The sequence below is a fragment of the Cervus canadensis genome, chromosome 8 (assembly GCF_019320065.1).
Source record: "Cervus canadensis isolate Bull #8, Minnesota chromosome 8, ASM1932006v1, whole genome shotgun sequence".
In the NCBI taxonomy this organism is placed as follows: domain Eukaryota; kingdom Metazoa; phylum Chordata; class Mammalia; order Artiodactyla; family Cervidae; genus Cervus; species Cervus canadensis.
The window spans coordinates 42707896-42733310 of NC_057393.1; the positions used below are offsets into that span (position 1 = coordinate 42707896).

General features: G+C 37.8%; 1 protein-coding gene across 1 annotated transcript; it reads right to left on the minus strand.

Annotated features, from left to right (window-relative positions):
• Positions 1–446: 446 nt before the first annotated feature.
• LOC122446140 (ADP-ribosylation factor-like protein 2-binding protein) lies at positions 447–1308 on the minus strand. Its single transcript, XM_043475986.1, has one exon. The coding sequence runs from the start codon at positions 1291–1293 to the stop codon at positions 802–804; it is 492 nt and encodes a 163-aa protein (XP_043331921.1). The 5' UTR covers positions 1294–1308; the 3' UTR covers positions 447–801.
• Between the last annotated feature and the right edge of the window lie 24107 nt (positions 1309–25415).

The following is a 25415-nucleotide window of genomic DNA, read 5'->3' on the forward strand; positions in this document are numbered from 1 at the left end:
TTTTAGCTTTCATAGCACTAACAGCTAAAAAGCACACAGCATATAATACTTTGATCTTGAAGTGGGTAATCATGGAAGTTCCAAGATTGTATCCACTAGGTTAGCCTGAATATTCATCTATAAAAATATTTGTTCAAAAAAGCATAAACAAGGGTTGTGAAAACAATGGGACTACATCTGGACCTGTAGAAGACAGTGATAAAAAGACTGCACATGTAAGACTAGGAATTGATTTTCACATGTAGCTTTTAGGTAAAGGAAGTCTCTAAGTTGATTCCTAATAGCTGTGATGGTAGGATTTTCACAAATCTTGAGATGGGCAGCTAGCTGCAGTTAACTCCTAGATAAATACTCCCCTCCCAGTCAAAACCCCCACTGAGGCTGTAGGACTCAAACTGTGATCAGCTGTGGGTGCATGAAAAGCCTCCTGGGACATGTAAGACCTGCTGAGCCAAAAGAGTTGATGATGGTAAATTTTCCCAACACGGACACCCTGACATGAATGCTGGGGACAGGCATCCCAGGTAGAATGCTGGACTCGGGTTTGCTGCAGGAGCCAGACTCCGAAGCCTGAGAGAGGGGTCTACTCGGGGAGGAGTACTAGGGTTACCAAAACCAAGAATGTCTCGTCCCAGAAAGGTCAGGTAATTGTCTTCTGACCCATCAATACTTAACATTAATGAAGAGTTGCAGAAGAGTCAGTCTTTCCAAGATGTGTTCTTCTGACATCATTAGCCAAAGCCCCTCCCAGTCTATTGAGCTGGTGATGTCCAGGAAGAGCCCGGAGCCTGAAGGTGAGACCTAGGGCCGAAGATTGTTCTGGGAGGCTGGCACAGAAGATGATTTGCACAGTGACGTCACCACTAAACCACTGCTCAAGTCCAGTCCCCGGCCTTCTTTTTCTGCTCGGTAGTCCAGAAACATATCTTTAAAAGCCAGAAAATCCGTAAATGTGAGTAGCATGTCAAAAATGTCACCGGCCACTTCATCTTTATGGTGCTGTAAAGTTGTAGTGAAAGCCGCCATGTTAAATCCAGGAATCCGCTCCAACAGCTGTTCTTCTATATACTTTTCTACCAAAGAAATATATTCATTAAAAATAGGTGTGTAGGTAAGCTTATTCTCTTCCGTGTCTTCAAACTCCTGGTAGTACTTGTCCATGAAATTCCTCTGTAATAACTGGAACTCATCATCCATGATAATGTCCTCTAAATATCCAACCACAGCATCAAATTCTGCATCAGAGGCGGAAGAGAAGAACAGCGCGAAGCTCTCTTCTTCTAGGGTGTCCATCGCCGCCGCCGCCGCCGCATCCACCGCGCGTCGGAGAGCGGACCCGTTGACCTTCTACCCTTGCCTGCGGCCCCGGGCGCAGCCTCTGCTCTGCACCGCAGAGCTCCAACCGGCATCCGGGAGGCCTCGCCGCTGAGGCCGCGGCCGGCTCACGGCCCAGGCGGGTTGCGCCTGCGTGCGACGCCCCGGCCTCAGGCTCCCCGGCTGCGGCCACAAGCCGGCCGAGCCTCCCAGCCCTGCCAGGCCTAGCTAAACTCACCCTTAGTCAAAGTCTTAACACCTATGAAAGAGCAGTTTTTAAAAAAATGAAAATTGACTATATCTGTTCCTTGAAAAGTACCAGGAACAGTAAATATGGACATCCTTTTTTCAAATATATGTTTTACTTCACTATTCATGACCATGGCTTATAAAGGGGCATGAAATATGTTTCTTACGCTAAAGAGTTCATGAAAATGAGCAAATTTTAATATAATTTGTCTCATTTTAATTTTAATATAATTTGTCTAAAACCACTATCTGCAGAAAAATTCTAGCATCTTTAGAACCATCGTAGGTTAGAGTAAGACTCCCTCCCAGGATTATATAATCTCCAGGTTTCAGGAATGCTGATAACTCCAACCTGTGACAACTGGCTATGAGACCATCAACATGCAGACAATTTTAGAAGAATTCTGATAATTATCATAAAACACAGTCTCTTCAGTAACCCTTGAAATTATGCTTAAGCATTTTATTATATTTAGCCTCTTAATAACTGTTGGCTTCTGATGTTAAAGAAAAATATGAGGAAAAAGTAGAAATGTTAAACCAGTGCAGGGTAGTCAAATGGCAAAGAAACTGCTCAAATGTATATTCAGTGTGAACATTGTTCAACAAGTATCACTCAAACTTTTATTTACATACTCAAGAAATTTTACTTTATGGCCAAAACTTGGAATTGGTAAAGCAACGGGGACAAACATATCGACTATTTTGACTGTTCTACCTTTTAGTGGAGAAGGATTTACATAGAATAGATGAAGGAGCATAGTATTTGATGGTGGAATCCCCAGCAGGGCTTAAGTCTTTTCCATTTATGTGACTGAGGCAACTCATTTATATTACAGAGCCTATTACAGAGAATATCTAATTTCTCCCTATCTAATATAACATAATAAGTCAGCCTTTCCACATTATTATAGAGCTGTTGTGATGATCCCATGGTATTTTCTAGGCAAGAATACTGAAGAAGGTAGCCGTTCTGTTCTCCAAGGGATCTTCCCAATCCAGGATTTGAACCTGGGTCTCCGGCACTGCTCCCCTGGGCTTCCCTGGTGGCTCAGATGGTAAAGAATCCACCTGCAATGTGGGAGCTCTGTGCTTGATTCCTGGGCTGGGAAGATCCTCTGGAAAAGGGAATAGCTACCCACTCCAGTAATCTTGGGCTTCCCTGATGGCTTAGATGGTAAAGAATCTGCCTGCAATGCGAGGCATTTGATCCCTGGGTTGGGAAGTAGGGCATGGCAACCTACTCCAGTATTCTTTTTTTTTTTTTTTCAATTTATTTTTATTAGCTGGAGGCTAATTACTTTACAATATTGTAGTGGGTTTTGCCATACATTGACATGAATCAGCCATGGATTTACATGTGTTCCCCATCCCGATACCCCCTCCCACCTCCCTTTCCACCTGATCCCTCTGGGTCTTCCCAGTGCACCAGCCCTGAGCACTTGTCTCATGCATCCAACCTGGGCTGGCGATCTGTTTCACACTTGATAATATACATGTTTCAATGCCATTCTCTCAGATCATCCCACCCTCACCTTCTCCCACAGAGTCCAAAAGTCTGTTCTATACATCTGTGTCTCTTTTTCTGTCCTGCATGTAGGGTTATCGTTACCATCTTTTTAAATTCCATATATATGTGTTAGTATACTGTACTGGTGTTTATCTTTCTGGCTTACTTCACTCTGTATAATGGGCTCCAGTTTCATCCATCTCATTAGAACTGATTCAAATGTATTGTTTTTAATGGCTGTATGTACCATAGCTTTCTTATCCATTCGTCTGCTGATGGGCATCTAGGTTGTGTCCATGTCCTGGCTATTATAAACAGTGCTGTGATGAACACTGGGGTGCACGTGTCTCTTTCAGATCTGGTTTCCTCGGTGTGTATGCCCAGGAGTGGGATTGCTGGGTCATATGGCAGTTCTATTTCCAGTTTTTGAAGGAATCTCCACACTGTCCTCCATAGTGGCTGTACTAGTTTGCATTCCCACCAACAGTGTAAGAGGGTTCCCTTTCCTCCACACCCTCTCCAGCATTTATTGCTTGTAGACTTTTGGATAGCAGCCATTCTGACTGGTGTGTAATGGTACCTCATTGTGGTTTTGATTTGCATTTCTCTGATAATGAGTGATGTTGAGCATCTTTTCATGTGTTTGTTAGCCATCTGTATGTCTTCTTTGGAAAAACGTCTGTTTAGTTCTTTGGCCCATTTTTTGATTGGGTCATTTATTTTTCTGGAATTGAGCTGCAGGAGTTGCTTGTATATTTTTGAGATTAATCCTTTGTCTGTTTCTTCGTTTGCTATTATTTTCTCCCATTCTGAAGGCTGTCTTTTCTTCATCACTCAGTCATGTCCAACTCTTTGTGATCAGGGCTACAGCCCATGGGGTCACAAAGAGTCGGACATGACTGAGTGACAAAGCACTCCCACATTGCAGGCAGATTCTTTACCCTCTGAGCCACCGGGGAAGCTGGATCTAATCACAGAGGGCATATATTTATAGATATTTGCTGATAAACATGTTTTGTCCCAGAAGATGGTCTATTTCATATCACAGAGCCTAAAAAAAGATCTACTGAAGCCACTGAAGTACACAAACGAGTCTGAATAATCAAAAAGGAAGCATGTTTAATTAACTAACTTATACAAAAAAGAAAGTTATGGAGCCTGGAAAGGAAATTTCCCTTTCGCATTGGTATTCATTCCTACTTTCCTTGAAATAGAGATTGTGATACTCCACCAGTGATTCTCAGGCCCCAATTCTGGATTGAATATTGGAGGGAAGGGTCCAAGGCCACGTGAACTGAGAGTGCCAATGAGTGTCCCAGGGCAGAATGCAGAATCGTGGATGCTAATTTGTAAACTTATCTTGCTATTCAGACTTGGGCAGTTCAATGCCACATTAGACTCAATTTTTAGCCTCAACTTAGTAATAATGTCTCTGAGGTTAATGAGACATTAATGAAATGGACCTTTCAACTTTCTTGTTTTTCTTAAACCTATGAGGAAAATACAAGTTCCTGTGCTTTCATATTCTACCTCTTTTTGGTCTCTAACAAAAAATAATAGCAGCATGTAAATTTGGCCAGTGTATATGACAACACTCATTTCTATATTCTAAGTAATAGTTGTAGAGGAGGGATGGTAAACTTTTGATGCTGTTCCATAATTGAGCAAGCTGGGACACCCCTGCATGAGTTTAGTGCTTACACAAGCACCTGAATGCAGAGCTGCCAGCCTGGGTCCATGTGTCAAATTCTGCTGAAGCCCTGAAAGCACCTGTTGTGAAAAGCTGGAAAAAGGACCTGGCTACCAAACCTCGTATTGATTTTTATCACCCTTTTGAGCAAATATCCTTTGCAGATCAATAGTCTACTCATTTATTTTTGAGAATGTTTTCCTTTGAATTCCCTTTCCTCTCAATGTGGTTTCAGAAACTAGTCTGTTAGAAAATAATCTTTTTCATGGAGTAGTAGAATATAATACTCAGAGTGGTCAAATTCTGAATTTCAAAGATGCTATTTATTTTTTCTTTTCTGCAAGTCTTATTTTCAGTTAATTGCCTTGAGACTATTGACAGCCCATCACCTTCTCTGTTGCAGATTTGGATAGTGTATTGTTACACAATATGAAAAGGTGTTAAAATTCATTGTGCCAAAAAATTCCCAAAATGTACAAATTCTGATTTTTTTTTTTTTTTTTTTTTTTTGCTTTCTTGCGTTTAAAATTTTGAACTTATTTTATGTCAAAAACATCAGGGAATTTGTTCCTTATAATTACTGAGGAATCATTATTAAATAAAATTTACAGTAATTGTGCTTTATAAGAGTTCTTCAGAAAGAAATATCCAGAGTTATTTGGAAGGGAGAGGAGAAGGAAGGGAAGGGAGAAATGCATGCATGAATGCAAAGGACCCAGTGTTTTTCCAGCAGGGTACTGAAAACTCATTCTTTTGGTGAGGGGAAGGTAAACAACTCTCTCTTTACTGTGATTCATTTCTTGGTCTAAGTTCTTTCCCAGAGGAAGAGTGGACTCTCTCCTGAGTCTCTGTTGACTTATCTGGCTGCCAACAAAGGAAGGTTACTAGTCTCTTGGAATCCATATAATTATATTCCTGTGGGTACTTATGAGGAGCCATCAGCTCTGTCCTTGCACACCCCACTTCTAGGCTGGCCTCCATCTGTGGGTGGTAAGAATTTAAAAGAAAACATTTTCTGACCTACTTTATACCTCATAAATCAAACTTTATCCCTTCAAACAACATTCAAATACCATCTTGTTTATAAGTGCCAAACTGAATCAACTCTAATTTTACTTTCCTGTTTACCTCCTATATGGTCAAAATTAGTATTATTCTCATGATAATATTTTAGCAGATAATGTATCACTTATCATTCACACCCTCACAAAATGCTAGGAGATTTTTAAAACATTTAAGAAAGTCAGACTGCCAATGCTCTTGATTTAAATAAGTTCTAGCTAAATGTTTAACCGTAATGTTCCTTTAGTGCTACTCAAAAAATGTTTATTTATTTATGTATTTATATAACACTTCTCCTTTGAAGAAAGAATTTGATGTAGTTTCCAGAAATGTATACATACCAATGGAAGAAAAACAGACCAACTGGTGGAAAATATAAACAATTAGAAAGATAAATAGATTGGAAAATAATTAAGGTAGGATAAATTAAGGTAAGTACCCACAATACTGGTCCTTAGGATCCTTCTAGATGTGCTACATAGAGAGAGCAATTTTGAAACAGATTATCCTGATAAGGCAGCCAGTATAGTTTGAAAGTACAATCAGGCATGAGACTAGCCATGTTGCTGGCCGAAATCAAACACTTGGAGAGAGCAGAGTTTCTGTGATATGTGAAGAATTTTTCCTATGGTTTCTCAGGGACCATGAGTGGAAACTGAGTGCTTAGTGACTGCTAGTGAGAAAAGAGACTTCTGGGGAAGAAGGTGAAATGAATGACAGTGTTGAAGGGTGGCAGTGAGAGGGAAGGTCTTTATCATATTTAATGTGAGCTTCTAGTGATTAATGAGTTTGTGATGCCAGATTTGAGTATGTGTGTTTGACTCCAGGAAAACTGGAGTCCAACAGTTGGTATAAGAGCTAAATTCATGGGTATGGAGTTTTCTGCCCAGGACCCTGAGCTACCTTTATTGCAAATTCATCAGAGTAAGCCCCTGTGCACTAAGCATTCAGGCTTACCACTTATTATTTACAAAGCTTCCAGACCTCTCAACAAATAGCAGCCCCAAATTTCTGGATTTCTAGAATTCCATGCTCCTCTGTTCTAAACACAGTGCAGAAGGGGTTAGGGATCTAGATATGCAAGGGAGACTTGTTCTACAATCTGTAGGATGACACTTTTTTTACTTAGAGATACAGAAGGCAGATTTAAGTATGGTCATTTGGAAGTTACTTGTCCTCAATTTCATATCTTGCCTATTGTTAGAAAAAAGGACTTACTCTTATTGAGTGCCTACTCTATCGAAGTACAAGATAAACATTAATATGTTTTCTAAGAGATGAAAAATTTGAAAGCCCCAAACCTTACATATTAGCAGTGGCAGAGCCTCTAAGGAAATTATGAATATGAAATTTACAAAGATATGCATGCACCCCATGCCACTGAGGTAAAGCATAAGCCTCATTAACTTTTCATGGGAAATCTCTCTGATGGTTCCTCCTGTAATTTTCAGAGCAACCAATGATATATTAATACATAATATTCTTTCTATCTAACATAAGACAAAATGTCTTAGGTTAATCAGGCAGAGATTACCTATCCAATTATTAGAGTTGCCAGATTTTGCAAATAAAAATAGAAGACTATTAAATTTAAATTTCACTATGTAACAAATAATTTTTGAAATGTATATTTCCTAAAATGTTTGGAACATATTTATTCTTAAAAATGCTCTCGTGGTATCTGAAATTCAGATTTATCTTCTCAGCCTGCTTTTCACTTGGCAACCCTATGAACAATAAACAGTCAGGCTTTTAAATGCAGATTTATTGTGTATAAAACTCAAGTATATATCACTTCTTCCTTATTATACCCACCACATACATAACAATTATTAAGCACACTCATTTTCTCATTAAATGAAAATAATTTTCAATTAAAAAGTTTATTTAAATAACTAAAATTATATATGATATTCTACTCTTAAAAACTTACTTTTAAACAAGCAATAATAATCACATTGAAAAGTTTAAATACAAACCAAACAAGAAATAAAAACACAATTCTCATTGTAGATAACTTCTTTATCATTTAGTTTATATACTCTTTTGACTTTTTTATATACGTAGCTACATATAAATCTAAAAAATAGAACCAGTGCTACATATCCTTTGAAATACAAAGTGACTTAAAAAAAAAAACTTTTTTTTCTTTGTTCTGGGCTTAGTAAGTGATGATAGAGATTTGGCAATCAATTATCAGGATTTGGATTGCAAAAATCAGCAAGTAGAATACCAGATGTGAAAGCTTCCCACTGAAATTCTCACTTCTTTTGAAGTGTGAGATTAATGATCTATATCAGATGGTTGACCTTATTATAGCCAGACTTAATGTGAAGTATTTCAGATGGCTACAGGATGATACAGGTGTGGCTGGTAAAAAAAAAAAAAAACCCTCTCAGAATTGAGATAAATTAGCTTGGCTTCATCGCTATGATTCACTTTCTCATAGAGCATGCAGGGAAGGGGGGAAAGAAAAGTTCCTCGACTGATGAATTAAGTTCTTATTGCAGATTAAAAATAAAGTAAATCAGTAACTTTTCAGTGGACATATATGTCAAATTCCTCTATCAGAATTGCCATATATGTCATACGTATAAAGTAGATATTTGGTTTTCTTTCAGAGGAAGGGGAAAATAGAGACAAAGAATAATTTGCCATGAATGTACAACTTCTGAGCTAACTGAAGAAGCTTGCAAGTTAGCTTTTTACAGATAAAACTTTTTTCATCTATAGAATAAGCCTGTAGTAAGCAAAATCAGTGACCCAGATCTTTGCTCAAATGCCGAATTTAGGGGTGTGTTGACATAAAACAAAGGAAAGTATCAAACAAATTGTTGGCAAAATGTTCTCCACTTCTTGCATTATCTTATTTGACCATGTAGACCTATTTCAGATTTCCAGAGAATTTCCCAGAAATTTTTACTTAGCATTCCCGTCTGGTTAAAGTAGAATGGTCAACACAGTCACTCCTGATTTCCCCTAAGGATGACCCACCCTTGACTCCAGCCCTGACTTCCATCTTTGGAATCAACATCAGGTGTTATCTGAAGGAGGGAGTAGGCAGCAATATCTACAATTAACAGTGATTCTACCATCAGTTCCTCAGTATAACAGAGGAAAGAGACTCTGGAGTCTTGGAAACTGGTCCTGAATCTAACAATGTCCATACACACTTCCAGGTTAACACAGTGTCAACTTAACCAATTTGCACATATTTATTTTAGATTTCAGTGTCCTCACCTATAAAATAAAGCAGTGGGATTTTATTGATTCTTTAAGTCCATTCTCTGGATTCCTGAGTTATTTCAAAATTGTTTTCCTTCCCTCTTTTTTGTTTGTTTGTTTTTTGGTTGTGCTGTGTGGCATGCATGATCTTAGTTCCCTGACCAGAGATCAAACCTACATTTTCTGCTTTAGAAGCATGGAGTCTTAACCACTGGACTGACAGGAAAGTCCTGAAGTTACTTTTTTTTATCTTTTAATAATTTCTATATGCATATTTCTATTTGGAATTTCTTTAAGCAGCTTCTGCTGAAAATTTACTACCAGATTTACATTACAGACATCTCTTTGTGAGTGAGGGTTAATCATTGCAGCAAATTCCTGCTGCTATTTTGAGGATTAAACAGTAAAACATATATTCTGCATGCGTGTTTTACTATTAGAATTTCATTTTTGTTAAAATTTCAACTTTGTTGTAAAATGTGTATATATATATCTTATGAATAAATATATGTATGTATGTATAGGGATAAGTAGATATAAATATATATAAACATAGTAGCATATATATTGAAAACAGTGTCTCTTTAGTCCAGCACTTTTCAATCCATCTGTAATGAAGAACCAGAGTCTTTAAAAGTTATTATTTAAAGTGAAAGCTTTCACTTTCAATAATAATATTTATATCTACTTATAATATTATATCTACTTATAATATAAATATAATAATATTTATATCTACCTGTCCATATATATTGTCCAAACTTATTTACATACATATATTTATTCATAAGATATATATACAAAAATTTTACAACAGGATTTAAAATTATATAAACATAGTAGCATATGTATTGAAAACAGTGTCTCTTTAGTCCAGTGCTTTTTAATCAATCTGTAGTGAAGAAGAAGTTTTTTAAAGTTATTATTATTATTATTATTATTATTATTATTATCTTAATCCCATGGGAATCCACATTTTGTAAAATATAATTAAAACATCATATTACTACTAAAAGTTTTTGTTTCCTGTCTCCTTGCAGACTAGTAACAAACAGTCTGAGATAGACCATCCAAGGTCTGTCAACCACATTTTGAGTAGAATGGCTCCAGAGCATGAGATTACATAAAACTTTCAATTTCTTTCTTTATATTTTATATAGTTTGATTTTCATGCACATTTTATCTCTAAAATAAAGAGAAGAGAAAAATAAAGTAATTTTAGTAAAGTGTGCTGCTGTGCTTGGTCGCTCAGTCGTATCGACTCTTTGTAAACCCGTGGACTGTAGCCCGCCAGGCTCCTCTGCCCATGGGGATTCTCCAGGCAAGAATACTGGAGTGGGTTGCCATTTCCTTCTTCAGGTTTTAGTAATATAAATTTAGTTTTATATACATATCTATGTGACTAGAAAAACATACACGCAGTTGTTAATCTAAGTGATCCTTGGTTGAAAATAAATGGAAAGCATGTCTTTCCCTTTTTTAGGAGGTGGGTATTTGTATTTCTCAGTATTCCATGATCATCCATTGTAAAACAAAGAGCAATGTAAAGGCTGTTACCAAGTTGGGTTAACTGTTAACTTTTGGGTTAACGCAACTCTTCCCTTCCATTTATATTCTTTTAAAGGGATTTCTCAAGGAGGAATTGTGTATGGCTTTGGTAAGATTCCAGTTCTAGCTCTGTATAAATTCTAGCTAAAAAGAGATGTAATTTGTCACCCCAAAATATCATTCATCAATTTTCATTCATTGGCCAATATTCACTTAATCAAGCTGCAAATATTCATGAAGAAATTCTTCAGAGAGTAGTTGCCTGGTTCTCTAGCAATAGTTGACCTATTATTACCAAGGCAACTGATGCTGATATTCAACATGCTTTAATTTTCTAGCTAGCATTTGAATATTCAGCTAACAATTTACCAAATATTTAATGGCATAGCACTGTGAATGAATCAGGCATCATACTAGCTCCTAAGGGTAAAATGTGGAGGAAAGAGACACAGTCTCTGTCTTCCTAGACTGGATAAACTGCCAGAGATGGTTGATACGGAGAAAGTATCTACACGTTCTGGAAGCAATGTGGAGAGGAAAGGAAAAGGAGAGCAAGAAGGGTGTGGGAGACTGCTTTCAAATCAGTGTGAGCCAGCTAATCAGAAATTAGTATGATTTATTTCTTCAGATAGTCTACTTATCATACATTACAAAAAAGAGTCACCAGGACATTCCTAACTGAACTCACATTTTTTAATTAAAAAAGTTTCACTTGTTTGTATGAAAAACAACAGAGTGAGAAAGGTTAAGAGAAAACAAAACTGCCCCTTGAAAGGGTACTTCCAGTCATAGAGCAGCGTGCAGGCGTTCTTACTGAGTCTTTCAGTGGCTGACGTGGGGATGCTGACATCTGCTATTATTATTTCTGAGTAACATGAACTTGCAACCCAACAGCTCAGAATTTAATGATGTGGGTTCATTGATGATTTTTCTCTTGAGAAGGATTGCAGGAGTTCCAAGGCAGTACCAATTTATCCTTTTCTTATTTCTGTCCTTTTACAAATTCAGTGTGGTAAACATAGAGTTTTCACCATAATAGCTAACATATTCTGTGCACTAGTCAAACGCCAGTAAAGTACTGTGCTAAATGGGATGGGGAGGGAGGTGGGAGGGGGGTTCAGGATGGGGGACACATGTACACCCATGGCTGATTCATGTCAGTGTATGGCAAAAAACCACTACAATATTGTAATTAGCCTCCGATTAAAATTCATTAATTAATTTTAAAAAGTCACAAGCAGATTTCTTACTTTGTTTGACTTTATGAAAGCATCATTGTTTTTATTCCATTTTTCAGAAGAGAAATTGCAATGTGAAGAAAATAAGTAACTTTTCCAGCATCACAGGGCATAGGGACAAAGCCAAGCTCACAACAAGTGAGGGTCTAAGCTGCCACTGCAGCCATCTTCCAGAGACAATCTCAGTGGCCCTATGGGCATAACTGCAATCTATTTTAAGTGGTGGTATACATTTTCTTAAGGGATTAGATCCTCTCTTTAGAACAGATTCAGGAAACAGACTCACCAGTTTGATGGAGTGTCAAATAATGATTGCAATGAAAATTACAAAGAAGAACCAGCTGCTCATCAATCAAAAGAAAACTCAGCTCTGAGACAGTGAGAAACTACAGCTCAATATTCACAGAAGAGTAGCTGTCCCAGCCGACACTTGCGCTTTAGTGAAGTTCTATCAGGGGGCTTCCCCAATGGCTCAGCAGTAAAGAACCCACCTGCCAACTCAGGAGACATAACAGACACAAGTTCGATCCCTGGTTGGGGAAGATACACTGGAGGAGGGCATGGCAACCCACTCCAGTATTCTTGCCTGGAGAATCCGAAGGACAGAGGAGCCTGGCAGGCTATAATCCATGAAGTCGCAAAGAGTGGGAAATGACTGAAGCAGCTAAGCACGAACACACGAAGCTATATCAGCAGCACTCAGAGTGGGTGTGATCACGGCCTTTGCCTTTACCAGGCAAAAACTCGACCTTCATATAACACAGAGTTAGAGCTGTTTTGTCTAGCTGTTGTTCTTCTGTCTTAGATGGGGCTAACTTAGCATGAGTAAAGAAGAACTTGCACTGTGTACCCCCCAACCCAATTGTACATACACACACACACAAAGGTGACCTCCCTATGAGGACGTCACTACTCCCTAAGGGAAGAGTGGCACGTGAATTTGGTATTGTTTGTATCACTTATGAGGTGACATGAGTGTATATCAAACTCCAGTTCAATATTGATCAAACTGAATCTTTCTAAAAAATATTATTGCTCTAGCAGCATTTCCCCTCTGGATCCTTACACAGATACCAAATCATTCTCATAAAAAAATAAAAAATAAATATATAAAAAAAACAAGTAGTGGAGGACCATGAATACTCAGAGGATAGTCCTGAGTTTATTAGTCCCAAGCTCTGAGAGATATCCACCTGCTGTTTGGTGGCTGCTGGGGCTGTTATTCTTGCCTTTCCTAGTCAATTAAACAAGTCACAGGGTACCTGTTATCTATATCTAATGATGAGGCCGCCACACACTGGCGTATGTAACCTCATCACACACTATTTTCTTAGCATGAAAGAAAAATAACTAAAAATAACAGATGGATTCGTTTCTTATTTCTACTCTGGGACCACAAAAATTTTCTGCTACCCAAGATCAGAGCAGTGGTTCATAATCTTTTATCTTTCCCTATCTTTTGTCCCAATGGAGACAGATTAATTAAATATTAATAATACTCAACTAACTCATTAGTTCTTTGGGGACTTGAAAAGCAAATTGCAAATAGGATCACCTTGCCAATCCTGAAAAATTTAAAACTGTATTTAAATACAGCTGTATTGTTACAGGTGTATGTTCATTATTCATTCATTTATTCAACCATAATCCCTGCTAAATACTAACTACATTTAAAAATATTGCCATTTCCCAGAGGGAGAGAAAGAAGAAAGTCACCTAAATTTTCCTTTCTATCCAACCACCACCCCTGAAACTAGTGCAGAATTAATGTACATAAATAACAATAATGTAAGGCACAGTGTCAGTTCTATAATAAAAGATTAGGATATTATGAAAAGAAAATGTAGGTAGATCAAGAGTTCTATAGGGTAAATGAAAACCCTACACAAGTTGGCCAAAAAAAGAAAAAAGATGTTTACTGGCTTCCTTAGCCATAATGCACCAGTGCAGATCTAGTTGCAGGCTAGGTTTCATCCAAAAATTTGAATGTCTTCCCAGTGGCTGCCCTGAGCCCCATGATCTTACCTTATGGCAGCAACATGGCTATCCATATTTCACAGCTCACATATTCTTACCCCACACCTAGGAGAAAAAGAGAAAGATTCTGTTTCCTGGACACCCCAGCAAAGTCGCCTCTCCTCACTTGGACTATGATTGTCTTAAGAGCTCAATCCCAAATCAATCATTTTGACCAGAAGTGTGGGTATTCTAATTGGCTTAAGCCAATCAGGGCCAGCCTTGGGTTAAGGAAGGGATCAAGACCACCAAAACCACATGGCAGAAAATAGAAGGGTGGCTTCACAAAGAAGGATTAGGGTTGTGTAGGTCAAAGAAAAGGACATGAATGCTAGACCGGCAATAATACCTAACAGTGGGAAACAACTCTGAGAGGGAAAGGAGGAAGGTAGAGGGTAATAAAGAGGGCTCCCTAGAGACCTGGTTAAACAAGGTCTTGATTAGAAGATAAGAATGATCTATGATTGAAGATATCAAGCAGATGACTTCAGTCTACTACCCTTGCTGGAGTACCAGTCACTTCTCTACTTGAAAATGCCACCAGAACTGCTGCTAGGAGTTTCACAAGATCATCAGCCCCTCCTCACCTGCCTCACCAGCTACAGGACCATGGCCACAACTTTTGTTAATGTTTGAGCAATTACTAAGACCGTAATAGAAATAGCTTTCAAGTGACTCCTAGTAAGGTAGCCATGGCTTGAAGATAACTGTTCAATAGAAACATGACTGAACTTAACTATCTCTTCATGAAAAAGCACTGGGTCTACGCATACACTAGATGGCTTGCCTAGTGGTTCAGTGGTAAAGAATCCGCCTGCCAATGCAGGAGATGGGTGTTCAATCCTTGGTTCAGGAAGATCCCCTGGAGAAGGAAGTGGCAACCCACTCCAGTATTCTTTTCTGGAAAGTCACATGGACAGAGGAGCCTGGCAGACTAGGGGTTGCAAAAGGGTTGGACACAACTTAACAACTAAACAACAAAGCACACAGATGTGTGAACCACTTAATTAACAGCAACCACTTAATGAAAATTCATTGCAAAGGAGGAGGTGGTAATTGCTTTACATACATTATATCTGGTCATCTAAAACATACAGGAAATTAATGAGGTGAACACTATTTTTATACTCATTTTTACAGATAAAAAATTGAGGTCTAAAATTGCAGGGAGAATATAGTGAAAATGGAATCTGATCATAAAGATTTCTAACAACAAAACCTGAAACCTATGCTCTTACACTTTATAACTAAATTTGATGGGTTGTAAACTCTTGGACTGTGTATAATTCATAAAATGAGATACACGTGCTTTATGTTATACAAATTATGAATTGGCAACACAAAACACCTAAAGGAGATTCTGTAGTCTGTTTCCTGAATATTTAAATTTTCAGTATGGCCAATCGTCCACAGTAATGAGAAGAACTAGAATGTAAAAATAATCTGAAACAGTGTTTTTTAAAGAAATTATTTGTATTTTTCTTGGAATACATTATATTATTTCTCTCTTCCCAGGCACACTCATACATATATATTATCCTGAAAAAGTGAAAGTGAAAGTCGTTCAGTCGCGTCTGACTCTTTGCAACCCCATGGACTATACTGTCCATGAAATTATCCAGGCCAGAATACTGGAGTGGGTATCCGTTGCCTTCTCTATAAGATCTTCCCAACCCAGGGATTGGACCCAGGTTTCCCAGGTCTCCCACATTGCAAGCAGATTCTTTGCCAGCTGAGCCACCAGAGAAACCCAAGAATATTGGAGTGGATTGCCTATCCCTTCTGCAGCGGATCTTCCTGACCCAGGAATCCAACTGGGGTCTCCTGCATTGCAGGAAGATTCTTTACCAGCTGAGCTATCAGGGAAGCTATATATTATATGAATTGATCTAAAGATGTTTGGATTCATTGTGTCTGTGTGTGTGTGTGTGTGTGTGTGTGAGTCACTCAGTCGTGTCCAACTCTTTGAGACTCCATGCACGGACTGTAACTCACCATCTCCTCCGTCCATGGAGTTCTCCTGGCAAGCACACTGGAGTGGATTGTCATTCTCTTCTCCAGGAGATCTTCCCTGGAGGGGAAGACCCAGGGATAGAACCCCAGGTCTCCTGAATTGCAGGCAGACTATTTACCGTCTGAGCCGCCAGGGAAGCCCCTTGGATTCATTAGTCACAAAATAAGTTTCTTTTTGCTGAATAAATATTGATGAATTTAGCAGCCACTGTATATCTTAAAATATCTGGAAGATAAACATTTTTCATGAATAACGCACTCTTTTAAAGGTAAACCAACATAGTCAGTGCATCATATTTCATTGGCCTAGGAGTTGAGCCTACCTCACTCTATCCTAATTCTTTCTAGATATAAAACTGGGGGAGTTATTTAATCTTGCTAAATACCAGTTTCCTCCTTTGTATAATCAGAATAATAGTGGTAATTTTTCAAGGATGAAGTCACATCTGTTAAGTATGTAATACTGTTATTGGCACAGAGTAAGTGCCCAGTAAATGCTAACTATCTTTATTAGTTTTTAATGGAGTCAGCTTTCTTTCTCCCTCCTCCATTTTTGTTCTTCTGTATGTAAGTTCATCAAGAAGAAGTAATGATTCTATAGATTTTTAGTATTTCTATAGGAATGTTGATACCATTATTTAACTATAGCCCTCCCAGCTCTAATTATATTTTTACCTACTAGGGCAAGACAATTACCAACTGCAATAATTTTTATCCTGTTTGATCCCTTCAAATGTACTCAACATATTCTTTTTCCTGACCCTACTTAAATGAGGTTTTGATAGAATTCAATCATTCTGATTTCACAAGGGAAAAAATGTTCTGACTCCTTATACTAAAACTTTTAAATTAAAATCAAAATTATGAATGGGTGAATGGACTCATCAGCAAACTATCTCTGTACTTGGAAAACAAGCAAATCCATAGTCTAGGATATTTTGTGTTCCAGGTGACAATTGTCAAGAAGTGGAGATATTTTAGATTGTCATAACTCTGTGTGTGCATGCGGTGGGGTGGCGTGGGGGAAGCTTTGCTGCCGGGACGTAGTAGGTAAAGGCCAGGGATGGGCTAAACATCCTATGATGCACGATACAGCCACCACTGCAAACAGTTATTGGATCCAGATTTCATCAGTGTCAATATTGAGAAACCCTGATCTGGATATAGTACCATAAACATCAAAGACATATTTACTTGGGTGTTTTCCAGCACAACCTTCAACATAATTGTATTTGGTTAGATATATTATAATAGCTACATTTTGTATTATCTTTCCCTCTTCTGAAGCATATAAAATTATATTTGAATCAATTTAATGGCCTGGGAAAAACCAGACACGGATACTTTCAGAAGCACCACTCTTTGACAGGTTATTTTTACTTGTTAAATGATAGTTTAACAGCCTTCAGTCACCTGCAGGGAGGTCCTACCATTACCACTGCAGGAATCCACGTGTGTGAGTGTTGTGAGGTGAGGTCACAAAGCAAGAAGTCATGATTTACTGGAGTCCCAGTAAATTGTACACTGTACACTGCATTGCAAGGCCTTTGGAAATATTCTTCACCCTTCCACTTGGACTTGTTTCAGACCCAGAAAGAGTCTTTGATGGTAGAAAATAAAAGGGGATATTTTATTTTAATAGAACACACATAAAATGACTCTGATCCTCAATTTGTTCTCTGGGTGCGTTTTGTTTGGCATAGAAGGAAGACAAAATGAAACATCTGATTTTTGCAGAATATGGAACTTCTCAGCAGAGTTTCACTGTTCACTGGGTTTCAGTTGCTATTTTGATTTTTCTAAAAGTGTGACATCCTGTATCTTAGTGGTGTGAAACTGAAACAAATTAACACAACATGTTCCAATTGTAAGAATGTGCAATTTTGAATTAATCACACAGATGACTGAAGTATGAAAATGTTTTTTGGCACACTGGTACAAAAAATACAGTAAAAATACAAAGAGCACTGAAATATGCATTGCTTCATCACCTTAGAAATTTATTTACCCTCAAATAGTTAATTTTCCCATTTTTTTTTAATTTAGTTTTTGATAGAAATCTGGAAAATATCTTTGAAACTCAAACTGCATATATTGAATGGGGAGAAATACAGACTTCTGTGGTTTATGATTTAGTCTGCATCAGTGCCTAGGACTTTTTTTTCTCCTTTTAGTTTAGTTTCAAATAGCCCAGGCGTGTGCTCAACTCTTCTACACCCACCAAGTTTTCTCTTAGGTTTATAGTAAACAGAAGAGAATTTAGAGAAAAAGCACCTCCCTTGAATATGACTTATTAAAAAGAAAGAAGCTTTTCTCTCTCTTGCTTCAGATTTCCATTTGGAAGTCTTGAATTTTGCAGCTTTTTCTTAGAACTGCAAAACTTTTCCTTAAATGTTTTAAACTTAAAATAAATGGTGTTACTAGGGAAACAGCTAGAAGATTTGAAAGTTTTTTATCATCCTTTTACCCTCTTTATTTGAAATGAATAAATATGTTATGCCAGCTGATCCACACAAACATTTAATTGTACTTCAATTCCTAAATGTTTTAAATTATCATTTTTTTACATGTATCCTGAGCTGAAGGGCAACCACAATAGAAAAAGATAATTGAAATGTTTACTTTATCTTATTTCAGAAAGGAACTCCTAAAATATAGGTTTAATTGTGTTAAAGAATTTTGGAGATATGAAAAAAGAAAAGAAAAGAATTTGGGAGGTATGACATTCTAAAGGATTTTGGAGATAAATCAGTACCAAAACATAATACATCAAAATTTGAATGTTAGTGGTCATTGCAAGGAGGCTATTTATTCTTAAAATACATGATTTAAAAGCTACCTGTAAGGTTGATCTTCCTCATTCAATAAAAACTGAGCAATTCCCTAAAACATGTCTTGTCTTCTAGATGAAATAGGTTTGTTAACTATCAAATCTATGCATTGCCCACTGCATACTATATCTTGATTTCTGATAAATTCAAAGGAAATATACCCAAATGCTCTAAATACATTATTATATTGTAGGTGGACTTCGCCTTTGAGTTTAAGCTGAAGGAGTGATTTGATTCTAAGTTTCATATGACAGAAATAACTGTCAGGATTAATAAAGACATTAAATGATTGAATGAATGGTCAGACTTGTGATAGTAGGTGTTAAAATATACTAACATCCTTGGTAACTTAAAAAATATTTACTCAGGGATAGGAAAATTGATCACGGGAAAGAATTAGTTAAGAAGCAAGTCATTTGTATATAGAAATTTAGCTTGAGATAGAGGTGGCATTTCAAATATGAAGGTATTTTTGAAAGGCAGATTCAAATATCTATCAAAATTAGATATGCTTATAACAGGATGAAGTAAACCTTTAGAAAACTGGTCAAAAGTAAAACTATCACAAATGCAAAAAGAGTAAGCAAAATGATACTCATTATTTCATTGTTTACAAGAGCAAAATATTAAAAATAGACTAAGTACACAGAGATGTATTTTTAAAATATATATTGTAAACATCATGGAATACTATAAACCATTAAAATAAATGATGCAGACATATGTGTGTGAATATGGAATTCTCCCAAGAAATCTTAAGGGAATAAAAGCAAACTACAAAATCCATAAAGAATGATGCCATTCATATAAGTAACCAGAAAGTAACACATATGCATGTACATATGTACAAACTACATAGAAAAGGATTAGAAGATTGTATATCAAATTGTTTACAGGGTATACCTCTAGGAAGTAGAGGGAAAATTGGATCAGGAGCCTGAATGGGGACTCTTAATTGAAGAAAAATATGTCTCTGTATTGTTGAATGCTTAAAGAGAATCTTCAAAGAGAACAGCTCTACATTTGCTCTACCCAGTAACCATTAGCCACATGGGACTATGGAGTCCCTGAAATGTGATTAGTGTGATTGAAAAAATGGATTCTTAATTTTACTTAATTTAATTAAATTTATTTTTAATTTCAGTAGCCCTGGGAATAGTGGCTACTATTGGAGAGGGCATCTCTACACCACCAGCCATCAGGTGAAGTATATTACAAATATATTTCCTCTTATTAATATAGTCCTCTCTTGGTAGCCATTGGGGATTGGTTCTAAGACCTGGGTAGGATACAAAAATCCCCAGATATTCAAGTCCCATAAAGATCTCTCCATACCTGTGTTTGGCACCCATGGATTTAAGCAACCACAGATCATGCAGTATTTATTGAAAAATATCTGCATTAGAGTGGGCCCCTCCCAGTGCAAACCTATGTCAAGGATCAAATGTAGTCATTATTATTCATGAATAAGACCTCTGCCACTGACCCTTACAAGCTGCAACTTTAAGCAATAATCTCTGACTTGAGTTTCCCAACTAGGTAGTTTCAAGCTATACTGTACAATGGTTTAGTTGCTAAGTCATGTCTGACTCTAGCAACCCCATGGACCATAGCCTGCCAAGCTTCTCTGTCCATGGAATCTCCCAGGCAAGAATACTGAAGTGGGTTGCCATTGTAAGATACAGTACCTAATAACACATGTTGATGTACAAATTTTGGAAGTAATATTTTGGATATGTCAGATTAAAATAAGAGAAGTTATTAAATTCATTGGTTTCTCTTTCTGGTGGGGGGCTACTAAAAATTTAAAATTACATATTTGTCTTACATTATATACCTAATGGATGTGTGTGCGGGGGGTGCGTGAGTGGGTGCACGCACGTTCAGTTGCTCAGTCATGTTTGACTCTGCAAGCCCATGGACTGTATGTAGTTACCCGAGCTCCTCTGTCCATGGGATTTCCCAGGCAAGAATACAGGAGCAGGTTGCCATTTCCTACTCCAGGCGATCTTCCCCACCCAGCAATCAAACCGGTGCCTCTGGCATCTCCTGCATTAGCAGGTGGATTCTTTACCACTGAGCCACCAGGGAAGCCTGTATGTATTGAATAGCACCGTTTAACACAGGCAAGAAGGCTGGGTTTTCTTTCTGCCTCAGTATTTCACATACTGTGTGATTTAGGGGAAAATAACTTAACATTTCTGATCTCTGGTTTCCTTACATAAACCTTATTAACTGGGTGTTAGAGCAGTGTAACAAGAACTAATATAAATGAAAGCATTTGAAAGACAATTTAAAACAAGACTATCTAAGGAGTTTATTAAGGAAATTTTCTCAGTAATGAATGTGTGCCTCCCAGTTATTAAGTCAGTTAAAGTTAGCTTAATTTTTTCTCCAGTGGCTTATTTTTCTTAGATGCTTAATTTGGGACACTGACATTATAGATGTCCATCCAGCTAAGCCAAAGTAATAATCCAAGACTAAAGCTAAAAATGTAGCTTTTCTTCTAAATTCTGGTTGCCATTGTCTTTGTATAGTTCAGGTTACAGCAGTTATAGTGGAGATCAAATAATAGAAGAATGTTTTATAGCTTTAAATTACTTCCCGGTATCAGAAATTAAAGCCCCAGTGCAGGATATATAGACAGAACCATAAATAGATCTTTAAAAGGAAAACAGTAGATTTTAAATTTTGTTCAAGTGCTCTGTGACTCAGAAATTGTCATTCCCATCTATACATTTACTTCTTAACCACTTGAAATCTGACTTCCCCCTTCATCACTCTACTTAAATGCCTTACACACTTACCACTTAACATTCTTTTTGCAAAATATAATGATAATTCCCTCTCCTTATGGTGGCTCAGATGATAAAGAATCTGCCTGCAATGTGGGAGACCTGGGTTCCATTTCTGGGTTGGGAAGATCCCCTGGAGAAGGGCATGGCGACCCCCTCCAGTATTTCTTGCCTGGAGATCCCCATGGACAGAGGAGCCTGGCGGGCTACAGTCCATGGAGCTGCAAAGAGTCAGACACGATTGGACGACTAAGCACAGCACATTTTTCTGTAGGGCCTCCAAGGTGCCGCTAGTGGTAAAGAACCCGCCTGTCAATGCAGGAGACTTGAGATGCAGGTTCCATCCCTGTTTTGGGAAGATCCCCGGGAGAAGGGCATGGCTATATTCAACTCTTGATTCCTCTCTACTTCTGAAAATCTCTATTCTCTCAATATTCATGTGACTGCAGTCTTGTTTGCTGGTTAGCTTTCTTCTAGTTTGTTCTTCTAATTAAATCACATAAAATTAATGTCTAATGCACCTACTCTTTATGTATCTTTATGTCCTGTATTTAAACTGAGGCTCCCATTTTCTATTAAAATCAACTCCAATCCTACTGCTTGGCTCTCAACTTTGATTATATTATTTAATATACATATACACATCTATTTATAATACCTCAATTTTCAGAATTGAATACCATTAGAATCAGAAAAGATGAGCACAATTGTTTGTCAGATGTGAGTAAATGAGGTCACAATGCTAAAGTCACATGACCAGCATCATTATCAAGAAAATTCTGATATCACTGCATTAAAAATATCTAGTTATTAGTTATATGATCTCCAAAAAATATGTAGATTTTCTCAACTCCCAGGGTCCCATAAGCAAAATAGAGCTAAAAATACTGTTCTGCTTAAAGAAAGAAGATAGGACTACCACCACCAGCAGCCTGGGGAATTTGTTATAGATACAGATTTTTAAGGTCTAGTTCAGACAAATAAAAAAGTTTGGTATGTGATCTAGCAATTTGTGTTTTAACAACCCCCCACCCACCCCTAGGTAATTCTGTGTACACTGAAATATGAGAATTGGTGATCTAGATGCTTTGCCAAGATTTCTTGGGATTCCAAGTTCTGACATCCTGATTAAGTTATATAATTCTAATCTATCATGTGATGATGAGTCTTTCTTGAGAGTTACTTAGTTTATGAGATGAATGCCCCAGCTCCCTAGTTACTGCTTGAATAGAGAGCATCATTCAATCTCCTATGGAAACATAACATCAAGGATGGAGCAGGTTATACAAATTACAAGAACTTTGAGCAGTAGAGGTCATTTGATCTAGTTATAGTCTAAACAGAAAAGCATATCATTATGACTCTTCTATTAGAAGGAGCATATTTTTATTAAATTGAATATCTAGAGACAGTAAAAGAAATTGTACCTCTGAAATAGTTCATTTAAGTTAAGGGTTTTTTTTGTTTTTTTTTTTTTTGGCATGTAGTGCTGCACTCAGTATGTCAGCAAATTTGGAAAAATCAGAGTGGCCACAGGACTGGAAAAGGTCAGTTTTCATTCCAATCCCAAAGAAAGGCAATCCCAAAGAATGCTCAAACTACTGCACAATTGCACTCATCTCACACGCTAGTAAAGTAATGCTCAAAATTCTCCAAGCCAGGCTTCAGCAATACATGAACCGTGAATTTCCGGATGTTCAAGCTGGTTTTAGAAAAGGCAGAGGAACAGAGATCAAATGGCCAATATTCACTGGATCATCGAAAAAGCAAGAGAGTTCCAGAAAAACATCTATCTCTGTTTTATTGATTATGCCAAAGCCTTTGACTGTGTGGATCACAATAAACTGGAAAATTCTGAAAGAGATGGGAATACCAGACCACCTGACCTGCCTCCTGAGAAGTCTGTACACAGGTCAGGAAGCAACAGCTAGAACTAGACATGAAACAACAGACTGGTTCCAAATCAGGAAAAGAGTACGTCAAAGCTGTATATTGTCACTCTGCTTATTTAACTTATATGCAGAGTGCATCATGAGAAACGCTGGGCTGGATGAAGCACAAGCTGGAATCAAGATTGCTGGAAGAAATATCAATAACCTCAAATATGCAGATGACACCACCCTTATGGCAGAAAGTGAAGAAGAACTAAAGAGCCTCTTGATGAAAGTGAAAGAGGAGAGTGAAAAAGTTGGCTTAAAGCTCAACATTCTGAAAACTAAGATCATGGCAGCCAGTCCCATCACTTCATGGCAAATAGATGGGGAAACAGTGGAAACAGTGGCAGATTTTATTTTTGGGGGGCTCCAAAATCACTGCAGATGGTAACTGCAGCCATGAAATTAAAAGACGCTTACTCCTTGGAAGAAAAGCTATGACCAACCTAGAGAGCATATTAAAAGCAGAGACATTACCTTGCCAAAAAAGGTTCATCTAGTCAAGGCAATGGTTTTTCCAGTAGTCATGTATGGATGTGAGAGTCAGAATATAAAGAAAGCTGAGAGCCAAAGAATTGATACTTTCGAACTGTGGTGTTGGAGAAGACTCTTGAGAGTCCCTTGGACTGCAAGGAGGTCCAACCAGTTCATCCTGAGGGAAATCAGTCCTGAGTGTTCATTGGAAGGACTGATGTTGAAGCTAAATCTCCAGTACTTTGGACACCTGATGCAAAGAGCTGACTCATTTGAAAAAGACCCTGATGCTGGGAAAGATTGAAGGCAGGAGGAGAAGGGGATGACAGAGGATGAGATGGTTTTATAGCCTCACTGGCTCAATGGACATGAATTTGGGTAAACTCCGGGAGTTGGTGATGGGCAAGGAGGCCTGGCATGCTGCAGTCCATGGGGTCACAAAGAGTCAGACACAACTGAGTAACTGAACTGAACTGATTCTCAAATTGAATATTAAAATATTAAAATTTATCCATATTGTTCTGAAACGCACATCTGTTCACCGAAAATCATATATCTATAGGTTTTCACATGTGTTTCATTACCTTAAAATGTTTATTGAACATGTATGTTGCTCTTTATACAAATTCTGTTTATGTGTTAGTCATCGATCAATACATAACAGAATACTCCAAAATAAAATCAGCTTAAATTTTCAAACAAAACAAACAAAAATCACTGTTGTAAAGTGTTGCAACCAGCCTCAGAGAGTCCCCAACTAATTATAGCAAAATTAACCACCCCTGGATTGTGTCCTCTGGACCTTTCCTTCTTCCAACCAGGCCAGGTAAATCAAGAATCCAACTGGGAGCTATGGATTGATCATTCAGGCCAACTTTATTGTTTTTACACGTAAACATGGGTGCTGCAATTGCAGTGACACTGTACCCAAATCATCAGGGCAGGTGGCTAATCAGGACATTTTCATTGCAAGTGACTGAATCTCCACTGTTGATGCTGTTTAGTCACTCAGTTGTGTCCAACTCTTTGCAACCCTATGGACTGAGGCCTTTCCAGGCCCCTCCTATCCATAAGATTCCCCAAGCAAGAATACTAGAGTGGGTTGCCATTTCCCTCTCCAGGGGACCTTCCCAACCCAGGGTTCAAACCTGCATCTCCTGCATTGCAAGTGGATTCTTTTATCACTGAGCCTACCAGGAATACTTGAAACTCTATTACAATGAAGTTAACCCAGATGAAGAATTAATTGGTTCATATCACCGAAAATCCAGGTGTTAGGCTAATTTTAGACATCCAAGGGCTCAAAGACTAATGATAAACATTTTGAGTTTACGTATCCAGGACCTAGTCTCACCATCTCCTCTCTCAGCAATGCTTCTCTCTGAATGGGCTCCTTTCTTAAGTTCTGGCAGTTCAAGCCTTATGTGCTCACAGTCAGCTCTAAGTCCAGAAGAAGGAGAGAATGTTGGCTTTTTTTTTTTTTCTGAGAAAACTCTCTTTTTCATCACAGAAGGCA